The sequence below is a fragment of the Actinia tenebrosa genome, unplaced genomic scaffold (assembly GCF_029948245.1).
Source record: "Actinia tenebrosa isolate PJP-AT-01 unplaced genomic scaffold, QUT_ActTen_1.0 PGA_scaffold5__44_contigs__length_20552954, whole genome shotgun sequence".
Taxonomy (NCBI): Eukaryota; Metazoa; Cnidaria; class Anthozoa; order Actiniaria; family Actiniidae; genus Actinia; species Actinia tenebrosa.
In genome coordinates this window covers 8152825-8169531 of record NW_028292582.1, presented here as the reverse complement: position 1 = coordinate 8169531, position 16707 = coordinate 8152825, and the positions used below count along the sequence as shown (strand labels likewise).

General features: G+C 37.5%; 1 protein-coding gene across 2 annotated transcripts; it reads right to left on the bottom strand.

The window, feature by feature from the left end:
* Window positions 1-7860: 7860 nt before the first annotated feature.
* Window positions 7861-13423, bottom strand: LOC116300524 (matrilin-1). 2 transcript variants are annotated; one of them, XM_089037778.1, is made up of 10 exons: window positions 13331-13423; window positions 12882-12944; window positions 12086-12233; window positions 11743-11856; window positions 11401-11518; window positions 10835-10901; window positions 10190-10410; window positions 9097-9279; window positions 8586-8790; window positions 7861-8055 (listed from the first exon to the last, which is right to left on the bottom strand). In XM_089037778.1, coding segments are annotated over exons 1-9 (1089 nt in total). In that variant the 5' UTR covers window positions 13332-13423; the 3' UTR covers window positions 7861-8055; window positions 8586-8616. The 2 variants fall into 2 exon arrangements, with proteins under 2 accessions (XP_088893904.1, XP_088893905.1); XM_089037779.1 differs by lacking the exons at window positions 7861-8055; window positions 8586-8790 and adding an exon at window positions 8978-9022.
* Between the last annotated feature and the right edge of the window lie 3284 nt (window positions 13424-16707).

Sequence of the window (16707 nt, the reverse complement as noted above, 5' to 3'; positions counted from 1 at the left end):
TACGTGTGAAAGTGGTCTCATACTTACTATTGGACTTGGTCTTGACAAAATCGTTGAATGTCTTCTGTCCCTATCAAGTGACAACACAAGGTCTACCACCTTGTTTTATACCCATCCTCGCCTAGCTGGTCTCCATGGTGACTAAAGACCAAGTTTCTATGGACCAGAAGAATGTCATTAGGAGATGACATCAGATAATGGTGGATAATGAGTTGAGGAGTTGAAGAGTACTTATGAAAGATATCTAGTGTGTTCATCAAAAAAACTTGAAAAACTTATGTTTTCCAATTATGTTTAAATTTCTTCGTATTTCTTTACGCATATAAAAATCGTGCCTCTTTTTTCGTTCGTTCGTTACTCCCTTTCTTCGTTTGTTGTTCCCTTCCTTCCTCTTTTTTCTTTGATTTTTTCTTTCTCTTTTATTCCATCTTTCTTCTCTTTCTTTTTTTTTTTTTCCTACATTTTTTCTATATTTCTTTTTTTCTATCTTTCTTTCTTTCCTTTATGCATTTGCTTCCCTTTAGTTCTATTCCTCCCTCTCTTTTTATCTCTTCTCGCTGTCCTTTTTCATTGCTTTCTTCCAATTTTCCCCTATTTACCTTTTTCTCTATTACTTTCTTCGTTCTTTTGTTTTCCCTTTCCTTTCCTTTCCGTTTCGTTTTCTATCCCAGTATTTTCTCTTTAATAGAAATATTCTAAAACATAAAGAAAACATAAAGAAAAAATTTGAAGAATAACATTCTACTTTAAGCTAAATTCAAGTGCAACGAGTAAAGTCAAAACAGAGATAAAAAACCTCGTCGATGACATCAGTTAATTGCATTAACATGAACACAAATGGGACTTCAACAACACGTTAGAACTAAAACGACATAGTGAATGACTGTAGAAAGAGAGGAGAGAGCAGAATAGAAGACTTAGAACGAAGTGCATATCGCAGCGAGGACCGACAGCGCTGGTTGACGAAAGGAGAAATCGGTTTTCCAAAAATATCCAGATACGGTGTAGTCTGGGACTTCATAGCGATTAAACCCGATAAGTTTTAAAGCGAAAAGATCGAAATAAGCATTTTTTCAATTCTTATCTCGATAATCTTATCTCGATAATATGATTTTTGATAAATGATAATTTTTTGATCGATTCATTGTTTGTTTTATCAGCTCAGCAGTTGATTGATTCAAGTTAATTACCTAGCAATATTGAGTAGCTACTTAAAACTATACACGCGTTCAAGTGGGAATCGTTACATAAGAGAGTTTTAGATTGACTTCCTTTCTCCTTGCAAACGGCAAACGTGACTACGTTTTCATAGTTTTCCTCTACTTTACTTTACCTTTTGCAAACCTTCTCACCAAAGACAAATATTCTTTTGTTTTTCTACTACTTGGACTTTTTTGCGATTGTTTTTAAGCTATTTAAAATAATTTTCAAATGGTCAGCTGACGTTTCACGTTTGCCGTGAACGTAAATCTTAAACTCTCTATAGATAGAATTTTGCCTCCAAGCAGTTCCCATAATTATAAAGGAGAGCAATACATTTTTGTTTTGTTTTGTCCAATGAAAATGTTTTGTAATTTTATTTATCGTGCAACAAGAAATAAAAATTAATTTCACATCTTGAACGAGAAAATATGTACATATATATAAATTGTTAAATATATAAAGAGATTTTTTTACGCGGGGGTAAATTTTGTTTTACACAATTGAATTCTAGCCTTGCCCTAGGCCTGAGCTAGATCAGCCGAGAGGATGTTTCAGGGCTGGACCTGTGAGTTAGCCATGCCCTGAGTTATATCAGCCCAGAGGTTGTTTCAGGGTTAGATCTGTGAGTTAGCCGTGCCCTGACTTAGATCAGCCCAGAGGTTGTTTCAGGGTTTGATCTGTGAGTTAGCCGTGCCCTGACTTAGATCAGCCCAGAGGTTGTTTCAGGGTTCAATCTGTGAGTTAGCCATGCCCTGACTTAGATCAGCCCAGAGGTTGTTTCAGGGTTAGATCTGTGAGTTAGCCGTGCCCTGACTTAGATCAGCCCAGAGTTCTTGGCACTTTCATATTCATGCTAAACAGGATACAAAAAAGGGATCGCTGTACGAATGTCTCACGTGTTGCTAAGGGCAACAGATGATGTTCGCTGCCAAGGGAGACAGGTAATGAGTATAATAACAATCAAGATAAATAGAATGATAAGATACGCTAAAAATGCTTAAAGAAGACTCGCAAAACTTTATCTGATAGAACTCTTTCATTTCTTCTATTCACTGATCAACTAGGAACATATCTCTGATCGTTTCGTACACATGCTCTCTCTTTTCCATGTGGGAAGTGATTTGATTAAAAACTAAAATTCAGTTCGCATTTCTTATCTTATTTTCAATAAACTTTGACAGGAGATACTATTCTAAAACCTACCAGAAAGAATACGAAAATCCCCTTAACTTCAGAAATATTTAAAATTTGATCGAGCCAGCTGAGGTAGCGAGTATATACAGTCCTTTGACTAAATGTTGTCGTTGATCGGATCATCCCTACGCGCCTAGACCGAAAAGGATAAAGGGTAAATTACCCAGAACTTGCGCCATCCAAACTGCTCGCAAGCGTTAAATCCTCGCCGTATGCACGAGGCATGGGTTTAGCAAATTAAATGGGATCGAAAAAAGCGAGCTCAAGACGTGTTAGATAACATATGCGGCAGCTAGTAACTGTGAATTATCCCCATGATCCTTTTCGGTCTAGGCGCGTAGGGATGAAGCCGATCAAAAGACGACGTTTAGTCAAAGGACTGTATCTTGACTATAGTAAGCACTAGTCTAGATAATTGTAAATACAGCATACAATATACCTATCCCGAATTCACTTGACTGACCATGAAACAATGGTCTGAAGTTGAGACTGAACTTGATTATTTTGTTCATCAAGTTCAACCTCGACTTGAAACCACTGTTTTGTGACCAGTCAAACGAATTCGGGATAGGTCTATTGAATTCGATTTAGCGTGTTGGGTTTTACAGAGGGAGAAAACACCAGAGAGCAAGGAGAACAATCCTCAAATCAATGGAAAGACCTAAGACAACACTAAAGTAGGTAAAGTAATTCCATTATTTTAAATGCTTTGTGTTTGCTACTTTTGTTTCTATTTTGTAATGACATATTTTTAAAAAACTATCTTAATGCATTTTTTATCGATTTTCTACTCATTTGTATTATTGAGGACATTCTCTTGACCTTGAATGAAAAAAAATTATATATATATATAGTTTTTGGAATCACTATTATCCAGTAAATAGTAATCTATTTCATAATGCTCGCATTCATGCCCAGTTGAATTAAGTATGGGGAAAAATCTCGATTCAGCGACCTAAGTCAAGCTGGCACGGCTTGGCTTAGGGGACGGCAACGACCCACGCGAATCGAAGGGGGGGCGGGTGGGCCGCTTCGTCTTTTACCGCTGGTAAAACTGAGCAAGAATGCAATACCTCTGCTTAACAGCCGTATTTATGGCTAAGATATTACGTAATCTACGTGAACATGTCCATTAACATTTATTGTTTTGGGTTTATTACTCAAATTCCACCGTCCATATCATTCCGATCATTAAGAATAGTAATCTATTTCATAATGCTCGCATTCATGCCCAGTTGAATTAAGTATGGGAAAAAATCCAATCTTCGCGTCTACCTAACTTTACCTGGTACTATTTAGCACCTGAAACCAAGCGCTAAAACCTCTAAATATATCTATAAACCCATACTCAATCCCCAATTCTTACTTCCCACTCTTAGTATTTAACCATTTGTCAGCGAAACAACACTAGTTATAAAGAATTTCAACCAAAATCACACTTTCAAGAAGGCTGTGAGCGTTTCATAGGATGTTCACTTTCTCTGCTAGTTTTTCATGGGCTGTCATGTCTCTGCTAACCTCGACGGGGTTCCCACAGAAATCCAACCACTTGATTGGATTAGAAATTCCAGTTTTAGAGTGCGACATCATGGTGTTATCAAATTCCTTATTCATTTCCCATGACCAGGTAATGGACTATACATATCAAGAGAAGACAAACACAGTATCAGAATCTCTAGCGCTGGTGGGCCCCGCCGAAGTTATCAGAAAACATACGCGAGGAGGTTGATTTAGGAACCCTTTTTCAAAGCCATCAAGATCTCTGTAACTTCCTGCTATATTCATGAAACCACTCAAAAGACCCGAATCCGATAGAATACAACTACTGCCTGCTTGGATCCAATTATTTTGATGAGAATTCACTCATCCTGCCACAGTATTCACAATACTGCTAACAATGCATGCATTCTGCCTGGATCCAATGATACCGATGAGAATTCACTCATCCTGCCACAGTATTCACAATACTGCTAACAATGCATCATTACGATTTGCCTGAGTTCCGAAATTCCAAGCGATATGAATGGAAAATCTATTACCATAACGGGTATCAATAACAAATTTCAATCGCTTTTGCGGACGTATATTATGTCTAAATCCGCGTAAAAATCTCTCTAGGATCACTATTTAATAGGCAAATAGATATTAGGAACGGATTAAACTTTATAAAGAACCCGATAAAAATTACAGTATTACAAACGTGCAGTATAATACCTCAAGTTCATTCTGATTTTGAGCGATTGGCTGCACACCTTGGTTCTGACCTACGGGCTGAGCACCTTGGTTCTGGGTTACGGTTTGACCACCTTGGTTCTGGGCTACGGGCTGACCACCTTGGTTCTGGGCTACGGGCTGCACACCTTGATTCTGACCTACGGGCTGACCACCTTGATTCTGGGCTACGGGTTGACCATCTTGGTTCTGATCTTGATTCCCTGGATCAGGAAGGTTCTGTTGAGGTCTAGGGTACTGCACTTGAGCCATGCTTCGATTCGCGGGGTCGTTGCTTCACCAAAAAGAATAGAGCTTCGTCTTTTACCGCTGGTAAAACTGAGCAAGAATGCAATACCTCTGCTTAACAGCCGTATTTATGGCTAAGATATTACGTAATCTACGTGAACATGTCCATTAACATTTATTGTTTTGGGTTTATTACTCAAATTCCACCGTCCATATCATTCCGATCATTAAGAATAGTCCTCGTCACAGTTCCCTGCGCCATCTTGAAGGGTAGCCGTGCCTTTGCATCAAAGCGAGACGAACGGTGAACTTGCAATGATAGAGACCTTTTTTAAACACCTTGGACAATTATTCACAGGTCTCTATTATTGCAAGCTCACCGTTTGTCTCGCTACGATGCACAGGCACGGCTACCTTTCAAGATGGCACAGGGAACTGTGAAGGGGACTATTGGACTCCTTGTGATTAGGGACTGTTTCATTTTTTGCCTGGGAGGGAGGGGGGACAGTCAGATTTTAGGATACTTAAAAGCAATCCAATGCTCAAGAGGGGGGCACACAAGGGAAGTCAATAAAAAATCCCATCAACCCTCCTCCCTCCCCTACATGGTAAAAAATGATCAGTCCCTTAGAATAGATTGTGCAACATAGCTTTGTCAGTAAATAGTGCAGAGTTATTCTTTAATATTTGTTGAATCTTAAAGTATTGAATATTTCGGGTTCATTGCCTAGTTGGTGTGTGCAGGATATGAGCGAATCCGCTAAGTAATGGTCTTAACTTATGCATGTACTTATAATTCTGATATTATAAAAGTGTTGCCAGGAAGTTAATGTATCCAACATGACCTACACTTTTTCCAAAATACTCAATAACTGGACGTTTTCAATCACTCCCAAGAGAATCAAAAAGCAGAGAGATGGTGACGCTGTTCAGGTCCCAAGCCTATCCCCCTCCCCCTTCCACAACATGCCTGCTATGCAGGCTATGTTCATTGTTGGTGGAGCTGATGAGCCATCAACATAGCACAATGAAATGACCTGAATTCATGTCAGGAATTCAAAATATTTTACCCCAAGTCCATGATTTATACTCAAGTTCACTTGAAGTTATCCCAAGTCCAGTCCAGGCCATACCTTAGTTCATACTCACTAGACACTTCATAAATATATGTATAAATAAATATATGTAATACTCAAAGAGTGACCTTTTATGATTGACACAGTTTTCTTGGTCATTGGTAGGGCTTTATATCCCATTCACATCAGAAATTCAAAATGCTTTACCCCAAGTCCTTGATTTATACTCAAGTTCACTCGAAGTTATCCCAAGTCCAGTCCAGGCCATACCTTAGCTCATATTATATATGAATAAATATATGTAAGACTTAAGTGACCTTTTATGATTGATGCAGTTTTCTTTGTCATTGGTTAGGCCTTTACATAGCCCTGCTCATTACAAATTCAAGGGATACTATTTACTGCCTTTGAATACTAATTAATATTGCCTTTGAATGCATAATGAGATCAGGGGTTAAATAAACTTATAGTGAGTCTGTCAATTTGTTTTTTTTTTCCTGGGAAATTGAGTTCTAGTTTTCTCGTGTAAGTAAGATTAGACCACCAGATTCAATGGTCCCTGCCTCCTGTCATGGCTGCGCCATCTAGTGGTGGTGCAAACACTTTCATTGTAACCTCTAAATATAAGCTTACATATTGAATGCTCTAAGTCCATCGCTGCAGAGTTTCTAACTTAAATATAACATATATTAAAGGCCGATAAAATTTCGCATTTATCTCACTCCATGTAGAAAGATAATACAGCTCTAGAAGGTGATATTTGCAGACGCTGTTATCTCAACTAGAACACTGCAAAGTATAAATAAATCTGAGCCTAGTTTGATGATTTCAAAATTCTACCTCAAACATGCATGTCAAAATATGGAATATAAAAGTACTCACTGACCTGAAACCAGTTGTTAAAAGATACAATAGTCATTGTAGAAGGTTTTCGAACTCTTCAAGCAAGGCTAGAAGTTGATGGGATGAAGTTTTTTTTTTTTGGAAGACAAAGGAGGAGGAGTAGAAGTTTTCAACAATTCTCATGTTTGTTGATGAGACCGCTGGAAAGCCGGTACGCGGACGTTTGCAGACTGGGACGAGAAAAGTGGAGAATCGAAAAAATAGACTGCGAGCTAAGTCCCTCAACATCCCTCAACAACACGATCCTTGAAGTGTTACGACGGCAGTCCCTCTATTTTTCTTTCGTCCCTCCCCAGCCCCCTCCCCCAGGGACCTTTGACTCGTAACCAATTCCTCGACCAATCGACACGGACAGACAGACGGACAGTGACAGTGACCAAGCGAAATAGCCGGGACTTAGCTCGCAGTCTATCGAAAACAGGAATCGAAATGCTTTGAAGAGTAAGGAAGGACACAATTTTAATTTTTTATACTCTAACTTTTCGCGTAAATTAATATACGTTACTGCTAGTTTTTCAAAACAGAACCTACATAAAAGGGATTGACTAGAGATGGTAAGATATAAGTAGACAAATACTGATACTCAGAGAAATAGGGTATACTTCTGCGTTCTGGGGGGCGACTAGCCGCTTCCTCAAGCTTCAGCCGAGCTTCCTGATCACTGACTGGATATAGAGGCGTCGGACGGGGCCGAAATCTCTGACACAGTCGTTTAAATGCTAAGGGCTGCCATACTGCGCTTTAGCGCTGGGTATGGAAGCATCGTCCTAAATCCTCAAATCAATCGCAAGTGAGCTTGCAGGGCCGTAACCAGAACTTTTTACAGGGAGGGTGCACATCGAATATAATCGGACCATTGATCGTTTCTTTTAAGAAAGCAGAACCAAAAGAAAAAAAGAAAAAGAAAAAAGGTAACCGAAAGAAAGCAGAACCAAAAGAAAAAGAAAAAGAAAAAGAAAAAAGTAACCGAAAGGAAGCAGATGCTTTCTGCCAAAGTTATAAGAAAATATAGAATGACGAATAATTGATGAATAAAACATTTTACTACTATGGTATATAAGTTTACATTTTTCTCTTAATTGTTGTTTCTTGATATGTTTACTTCAATCCGAATCGGTGCGTACAGTAACTAGAGATCAGTTTTAACTTCATGCTCAGTAAGAATACAATACAGTTTGGTTCTTTTATTCCTTGAGTCGCGCCATTTTCATCTTTATCACTGGAAAGAATAACATCAAAAGTCTATCAGATTAATTGCCGAGCGGGAAATGAAGTTTATTATGAGGAACAAGTGTTGCTTGGTTGGTTAGTGTGATGCCTGCTAAGCAAGAGGTCCATAGTTTGATCCTCAGTGAACTCACACACTTGTTTTAAGGAGCAAGTGTGGCTTGGTTGGTTAGTGTACTGCCTGCTAAGCAAGAGGTCCATAGTTTGATCCTCACTGACCTCACACACTTGTTTCAAGGAGTAAGTGTGGCTTGGTTGGTTAGTGTGCTGCCTGCTAAGCAAGAGGTCCATAGTTTGATCCTCAGTGACCCCATACACGTTTTGAGGATCAATTCAATTTAAGGATGAATTCAAGTGTTGCTTGAATGGGGTATGCAACCTTTTTAGTTTCATAAGCATACAATTACAATCCACATGTTCAAACCTGCCTAAGAAGCGCAAACCTTTGAGATTAGAGAGTGATGATGATGATTTATTGGCTTGCAAAGCGAATGATGATTTATAAAGCAAATTCAAACTTACTTTTTATGGTTTGCTAGAGAGCAACCTCTGTTTAAGGTATGCAAGCTTTTGAGAGTAGCTTATTCACGTGTTTAGCAGCATGATCGATCAGATTCCTGAAGGAGTTCAAAAGGAATATTTGATCTTGAGCTCCAGTGATGATTTGAAGTTCATTAGGATCAACGTCATTACCAATACCAATGGCAAGCATCTTGCAGCCCATACCCTGGAAAACAAACACAATATAAAATAATAAATAAAATAAATTAACTTTATTTAATGGCCCTCCTACAATTAATGAAACTGATATGAATGATCAAAGAAACATAAAGTTTGTTAGAATAGCACGAATAGCATCTTGCAGCCAATACCCTGGAAAACGAACATGATGTTAAACCTATAAAGAACAAGCACTACTATTGGTAGAATTACACCAATAGCATCTCGCAGCCCATACCCTGTTAAACAAACACAATGCTAAACCTATAAAGAACAAGCACTACTATTGGTAGATCTCAGTCTTCAAACTTACCCTGAGTTCGGAAGAAGGTGCCGGGAGTCTGTTTAGCCCGTTCCAAGACTGACCATCAGTCATGACAATGATTGTTTTAGGAACTCCTGGTCTCTGAGAAATCTTGATGATTTTATCTCGCGCACAATTGAGTGCATTGTCGGTCAGGGTTGATCCAGCAGTGTACTGAATGTTGTTTATTACCTGGAAAATTTGAGAGAAAAAAATAAGACATGAAATAGCTTGCCACTTACTCCCATCTTTTCAAGTTCTCTCTATAAATTATAAGAACTAGGTGATAAACAATAAAGCAGTTGTACTTCAGGGCCGTAACCAGGGGGGAGCACAGGGTGTAAAAGCTTATGGTCCGCTCATGTATCTCCTTTGGCTTTAAAATTGCATGTATATGTTTTTTGATTAAATTAAGACCACTTCCCATCTGCATTTTGTAGCATTTTTAAAAATCACTCACCTATTTTCCCTTCGTGTTTTTTTTTCTTTTCTTTTATTCTTTTTTTTTTTTTTTTTTTTTTTTTTGGTTCTGCTACTTCTTTTATTTTGTTAACTTTTTTTTTTTGGTTCACCAAATCATTGCCTGTGCACCTCCCCTGCAAGATCCCTGGTTACGCCCCTGTACTTCGGTGTCAATTTTCTAATTAACAACAAATTCCTTAGTTTCCATTTTAACATCCCACTTAAGTAAATCCGAACGGTTTGATTGACGGATAAGAATCGCCAAATTTCTAATGCGATTTGAACCAACAGCACGTAGTAAGTGGCAAATCGTACCTGCTTTAAATGGAGGACATAAAAGAACCTCTTGAATTATGTGCATTTGATCATATTCACATGTTAAAGTCGCGCTTTATAAATATTAAATATTATTATTATTATTGAATTATTCGTGTAAGAGTAGGGGATTGTCTCCCGGTTCAACAGCCTATCCCAATTTGGAGGCATAACACTAATGAACTAACAAATCACTCATGATTGTAAGCTGCACGGCTGCTAATAGCGCCTTAATATGCAGCCCGTATAGTCCTCCACTGCTCATAAATGTAAAGGGCATTTAGACAATGTATAAAAGCATGCGCTATTATATATCAATACTTACATCCCTCATCTCTTGTAGTGTCATGCTGCTACTGTCCAACCAGGTCAAGTCCACGTAGCATTTCTCGTCAAAGGTAATTATTCCAAGCCTTGATTTTCCAGCAGAAAAGTCGAAAGCTTCCAAAAACTTCAGGAGAAATTCCAGGACAAGTTTGAAGTTATCCTGGCCAACACTACCAGACACATCCACCACCAAGATCACATCAGACACAGTGCTGCATTCTAGAAAGGTAACAGATATTCTACGTTACTTTTGTGATAAAGAATGAAACGTCCCTTGCTATCATCTTTGCATTCTAGATTGAAATCGATCCGCTACTCCACAACTGCTTACATGCATAATATTAGCATCATTAACTGCTTACATGCATAATATTAGCATCATTAACTGATTACATGCATAATATTAGCATCATTAACTGATTACATGCATAATATTAGCATCATTAACTGATTACATGCATAATATTAGCATCATTAACTGATTACATGCATAATATTAGCATCATTAACTAACGGTAGCACACTTCCTTGTAACCTTCGATTCCTGGACCCAGCATCACACCGTGAAAAGACGCTAATACTAAAGTCAAAGATTTGAAATTCGCGCGCGGTTAATCAGTGCCCTTGTTTATTTTGTACTCACGAGCTATTTCTTCTTCCTCTTCTTCTTCTGGAGCGTGAGCAGGTGCTTGGGCACCGATGTTTGTAATCTTAAAAAAATAAGCATTTTCAAAATATAATATTTTAAAATCTTCTTTTACTGCGCATATTCGAAATGCCATTTTAACAAGCATGCGCAGTAAGCATGACGGGACTCTGAGGTCGAGAGTGAGGTTGATGATACACTTGTGTGGAAATGGAGTTCCTGTGGATTTGGTTGACGTTTGGCGCCAAACGGGCAGCTCGTTTTGCAATGGTAAGAGATGAATGTGACAAGAGTATAGAGTTTTAACATTTGTGACGTATTTGCTGGTTCAGCCGTTTACAAAAACTGCCAAAATAAAGCAAAAATAGCTTTCAATGATTTAAACTTTTAGAACATTGGACAAAAAATCCTGCCATGAAGAAAAACGATGAACGATCTGAACGACCCGGAAGTCGTTTTTCCATGCGATAAGGCCACACCTAAAACCTCTATTTAGATGAAGCTAAAATATATACTTTAAGGGGGAGCCGAAGTCCACATACTTGGCTTTCTATTCCTCTCACCTCGTACATATAGGCTCTGAAATATCCACCCACACAGATTTCTCCATCTTCTTGGCTCACAATAGTCTTGTTGTGTTTCAAAACTCCAATACAATTTGCTTCAGGATCAAGTGTGAAGCTACAAAGACAGAGCTAGTTCAGAAACAACAGACGAATGTAACCTAATTTAACATTAAACAAAGAAAAAAAAAGACAAAATATTTTTAAGGCAACCAACATGGCGGCTATGACGTCAAATACGAAGGGACAAAAAACGTGCTTGCCATGTTAGTTGACATAACAAAAAAAAACTGACGACCAAGACAAAAATTTTTGATCAAAATTCAAATGATTACTTCTTACTTTGCCAAATAACTTGAAAAAGGTCCTGCAGCCGAGAAACAAACGCCATAGTTCTCCAGAGCAAACCACGAGTATCCCTGTGCAATAGCCGCTGCACGACAACGGCAGGCCAAGCTGAAACACAACGAAAAAGGATGAACGAATGGCATAGTATGGGATGGATGGATGGATGGATGGATGGATGGATGGATGGATGGATGGATGGATGGATGGATGGATGGATGGATGGATGGATGGATGGATGGATGGATGGATGGATGCATGCATGGATGGATGGATGCATGGACAGACAGATGGATGGACAGACAGATGGATGGATGGATGGATGGTTTTCTCTACTCACTCGTATACATATCCATCAAAGTTGTCCCAGTCAATCTTTACGACTGAATCAGGTTTTCTATCATCGAAAAGAGCTTTCAAATTCCGATGATAATCTATCCTACATCCTCTCTTGACCCACCATGTTGGACATTCCTGGTAAGTGTACGCTATGCAAGGGGGAAATAATACGGTATCAAAAATTGTACTCCTCTCAGAGTGATATACATTGTATATTGTCCCTCCAATTTACATATTTCAAAAAGTACTTATATAACTAAATTTACATTTCAGAATTGGTGTTGTTTGGTAGTTTCACTTGTTAAATTATGCATATAAAGCCTGTAGGTAATCTGGCTATTGCCTTTTTAGTAACACCAACATCAAGTTTCAGTACGTAAATATAAAGTGATAGAAAGATAGTGGAGCTTAAAAGAAGGACAAATTATTAAAAAATATTGATATTAAGTAAATTAAGTACATAAATAGCTAATAATAATTGGTAATAACCAATCTATATATAGAATAGAGATTAACGATACGAAGTCTTAACGAAAAAACTAAGAATATGAGCAAAAAAATCCTCATTTTGAATCAGAATCGATCGATCACGCGAGGTTTTCTATCGCCAACCCACGCAGCCTTCATTGACTTCATTAGGGAGTGAATTATCTCTAACGACTAATAAATGACTCATTTTCTTTTCCCTGGTTTTGTGCGCTTTGAGTAAACTTATTGAGCAAACTTTGGAACAAATACAGCTAGACATTTCTTTGTTTAGCTCTATGATGAAACGGCTCTTGATTCATTGTACTTACAAGACACTTCTGGTAGACCAAACAATTGCACTGTACTCAAGGCGAGAAGCGCGTATACAAACACTGAAAAACAAAATAATTTTAGTACATGATGATCCTTCAAGCTCTGAAGTTAATGTTAACTAATAATCGTTAATCGTGATTGTATTGAATATTGTGCCCCTAAATCCCCACGTCAGACCACGTGTCCCTCCCTTTAGTATGATTTCTTTGTGTAGCGTTTGTTTTTAAATCTTAAACAAAACGTTTGAATGTTCCGAAAACAATGGAGTTTGTGATTTTCCGAATAGAAATCATATGACAAAGTTGGTTTGAAAATTTGACGTTTAGTAAAAATACTTCACTATAAACGTTTGGAGTACTAGTTAATAATTTCTAGTATATATCTTGCCAGGGTTTGAAATGAAAAGGAATCTTATTCATAGTAAATAGAATATTTGTATACTTACTTTTGGACTTGGTCTTGAAAATAGTTGAATGTCTTCTGTCCCTATCAAGTGACAGCACAAGGTCTAACACCTTGTTTTATAACCATCCTCGCCTAGCTGGTCTCCATGGTGACTAAAGACCAAGTTTCTATGGACCAGAAGAATGTCATTAGAAGATGATATCAGATAATGGTGGATAATGAGTTGAGAAGTTGAAGAGTGCTCCTAAAAAACATCCAAAAGTTGTGTTTTTTCACCTTCTTTGTTTTTTATTTTGACTGTTTTAAATCATATCCATGGAAATGTCAAGCATAAACTTGTCTAGCTTTTATACCAGCATTTAAATGAGTACACAAGCTTAGATAAAGACTGCAGCACTCGTAGAAGTCGTAGAAGAGAATTATTCTCGTGCATTTGATATTACAGCCTGAAATAAAAAGGATCAATAGCAAATGAGTCCAATATAAAAGATTTACCAGTTAAATCTTGATAATAATAGTAATAATAGTAATAAGTAATTTAAAGATATATACATTTATAAAAAAGTAAATAAGAGTGATGTAAAAATATTAATACTTCAAATATTAATAGAGTCGTATATGTATATATAGATATGAATAAAAATATATGTGTATATATGTATATTTAAAACCATTTTAAAAATATCGAATAAGCCTGAAGCGAGATGGGCCTTTTTCACGCGGCAGCAATGTTGGTTGGAACAATAGATTCTACCACGCGCAGCCTCGCATACAAGAGTTTGAGAATGATTATACGGGTGAAACAAAGATTTTTATTCTCATGAGGATAAACATGGCTACCGAGTGATTAAGGTCCATGAAGTTTTACCCCCGTCTCTAGACCATAATCCTTTTCACGCTGCTTTTGTTCTTTAATCATGACTATTGTTTCTGTATTCTTTAAGGAATCAAAAATTTTAATATGAAAGAATTTTAAAAACTATCATGGTATAGAGTCTGGAGTAAAACGTCATCTCGCTTCAGGCTCATTGTCGATATTCAACTCTTTTTGTGCTATCGAGTAAAGAGTTCCAAAGTATAGGGTCAGCAACAGAGAAAGAGCGGAGTCCGTTGGTAGTGTGATGTGTTCACGTGAGGAACAGACAGTAGGTTGCGTGACTGATGATGATCTGAGTGAACGAACAGGCTTGTATTCTTGTATGAGATCAGAGTAGGAGCTAGTCCATGAATAGGTAGTAAGATATTGAGGTTTGGAAGTATGTTGATGCGCAAATATCCCTTTTTACTTAAGTTTTAATGAGAAATTTAGTATATAGAAAATGTATTTAAAAACTTTCTTCCCATAGCGTGATCACATGGGAAAAGTAATCGTTTTGTTTTACGGTTATCACGGTTACATGCCAATGAGCACGGGTCAATAAATCAAACTTAGAGATGACAAGGGTGATCTTATTGATCAAAACCTGTTAGAAATCCACCAGCACTACTCGCATTGGCTCGAAAATTTAAAATGACTTACTGCACGCTGGCGCAAGCGAAAGCGTACGAAACTCACGGACTTGCAGCACGCACACGGTACGATAAATTTGTTGTCACGAGAATCGCCCTTTTACGACACATGGTAACCGCTACAGATACGATAGTTTACCGTATCACTTCCCAAATCGAAACATGATTTAAGCCATAATATATTATAGCCACAATTTAGCATGTTCTAGACAGTTTACCATAGAAAACCGCTTTAAGCCCCTACTCGAAACTCTTGGCGCATGGAGTGCAATTTGTCTCACTTGCCCTAGGAGGTCGCTGAAACCATTTATTTAATAGATAATTACTGAGGCACGCAGCATTCGTAGGTATAATGCAGGCAGCTGAGGGCGTAGCCCGAAGCTGCCTGATTATACCTACGAATGCTGCGTGCCGAAGTGATTATTTAGTATAATTATTGTTCTTATCAAAATCCAATTGTTTTCTTTCTAGCTTGTTTATCATAGAAACAAAGCCAATAATGAATGAACTAAATATGTCTGATTTTCCTCTATGCATTCGTTGGGATAATGGAGACTGAAAACAATGGATTTTGATAAGATCAGTAATTATTAGATAATAAGTCTGCTCTGCTTCAATTGCTTTGCAAGTGTCAATGGATTTGGCTAGGGAACTAATTGGGGACAAAGCTGATTGGGGACTTATTTCTTTTTTCTTTCAGTTCTGTTTCGTTCCATTCCTTTCTTATAATAATAATAATTTAATCACTTATCGTACGCGCATTCCATACAATGATCACGCGCGCATTTCAATAATAATATATATAACTATATAACTATTTACAAATGAAATGAATAAATATATATTGATATATACTGAAAAAAACTATCAAAATGCTGATTTAAAAAGGTGGGTTTTAAGATGGTGCTTAAACAAACTAACATCTTTAATGGCGCGAAGGTCTGCGGGAAGTGCATTCCAGAGAACGGGTGCCGCCACAGCAAATGACCTGTCCCCCAATGCTTTCCTGGTCATGCGATTAAATGGGGCAAGTAATAAACCTTTGCTAGATCTTAAGTTTTAACTCCCCTTATCCTTAACGTTTTAAGAATAGTTTTTCTAACAGATTAATTTATAACTATTAGTATTTTTAGTCCTTTTAGTTTCTTAGCGCACCACTTGATTGTATTTTATCAATGTGAATAAACACCTATTATTATTATTTATAAATAGCGACTTACTAAAACATTTAACTAAGAAATTCAGCGATAAAAAACATTGAAAGCATTTTAATAAAAGACGACGTTTCAACGTTTACGTAGCGCCATGTATTATCAAGTCAATAGAGAGTTTTAGATTTACGTTCACAGCAAACGTGAAACGTCAGTTGACCATTTAAAAATTATTTATAAAATAATTGGTATACTACGCGCGCTAGGATTGGTCGAAAACCATGTTTGATGAGAGTATCAAAACACGCTATCGTCATTTTTAATCTATCGCGCGCGCTCATTGGTCAGTTTGAATAAGACGGCACGTAGGGAGAATTTACTTAGACTTTGCTTTTTTTCGATCTTTTCGCGCGTTTGTTATTTTATAAAACAAATCAAAAACAGTTTTCCGTGTTTGATACTGTGATCAAAACGCGCGGGATGTTGGGAGAACACGAGAGGAGCGTAGGAAACCACGACGCGTAGCGGAATTAATTTAAATAGCTTAAAAAGAATCGCAAAAAAGTCCAAGTATTAGAAAAACGAAAGGATATTTGTATTTGGTGAGAAGGTTTGTAAAAGGTAAAGTAAAGTACAGGAAAACGATGAAAACGTGGTCACGTTTGCCGTTTGCGGGGAGAAAGAAAGTCAATCTAAAACTGTCTAATAATAAGAATACTGAGAAAATACAAACTATATATAAATCATGAAACAATGA

Coding starts and splice junctions, on each gene's coding strand:
- LOC116300524 (XM_089037778.1), bottom strand. Junction 10,902..11,400: donor TCAGAGCCTATATGTACGAG/GTGAGAGGAATA, acceptor TATTTTTTTAAG/ATTACAAACATCGGTGCCCA. Junction 9,280..10,189: donor CACTACAAGAGATGAGGGAT/GTAAGTATTGAT, acceptor CAAATTTTCCAG/GTAATAAACAACATTCAGTA.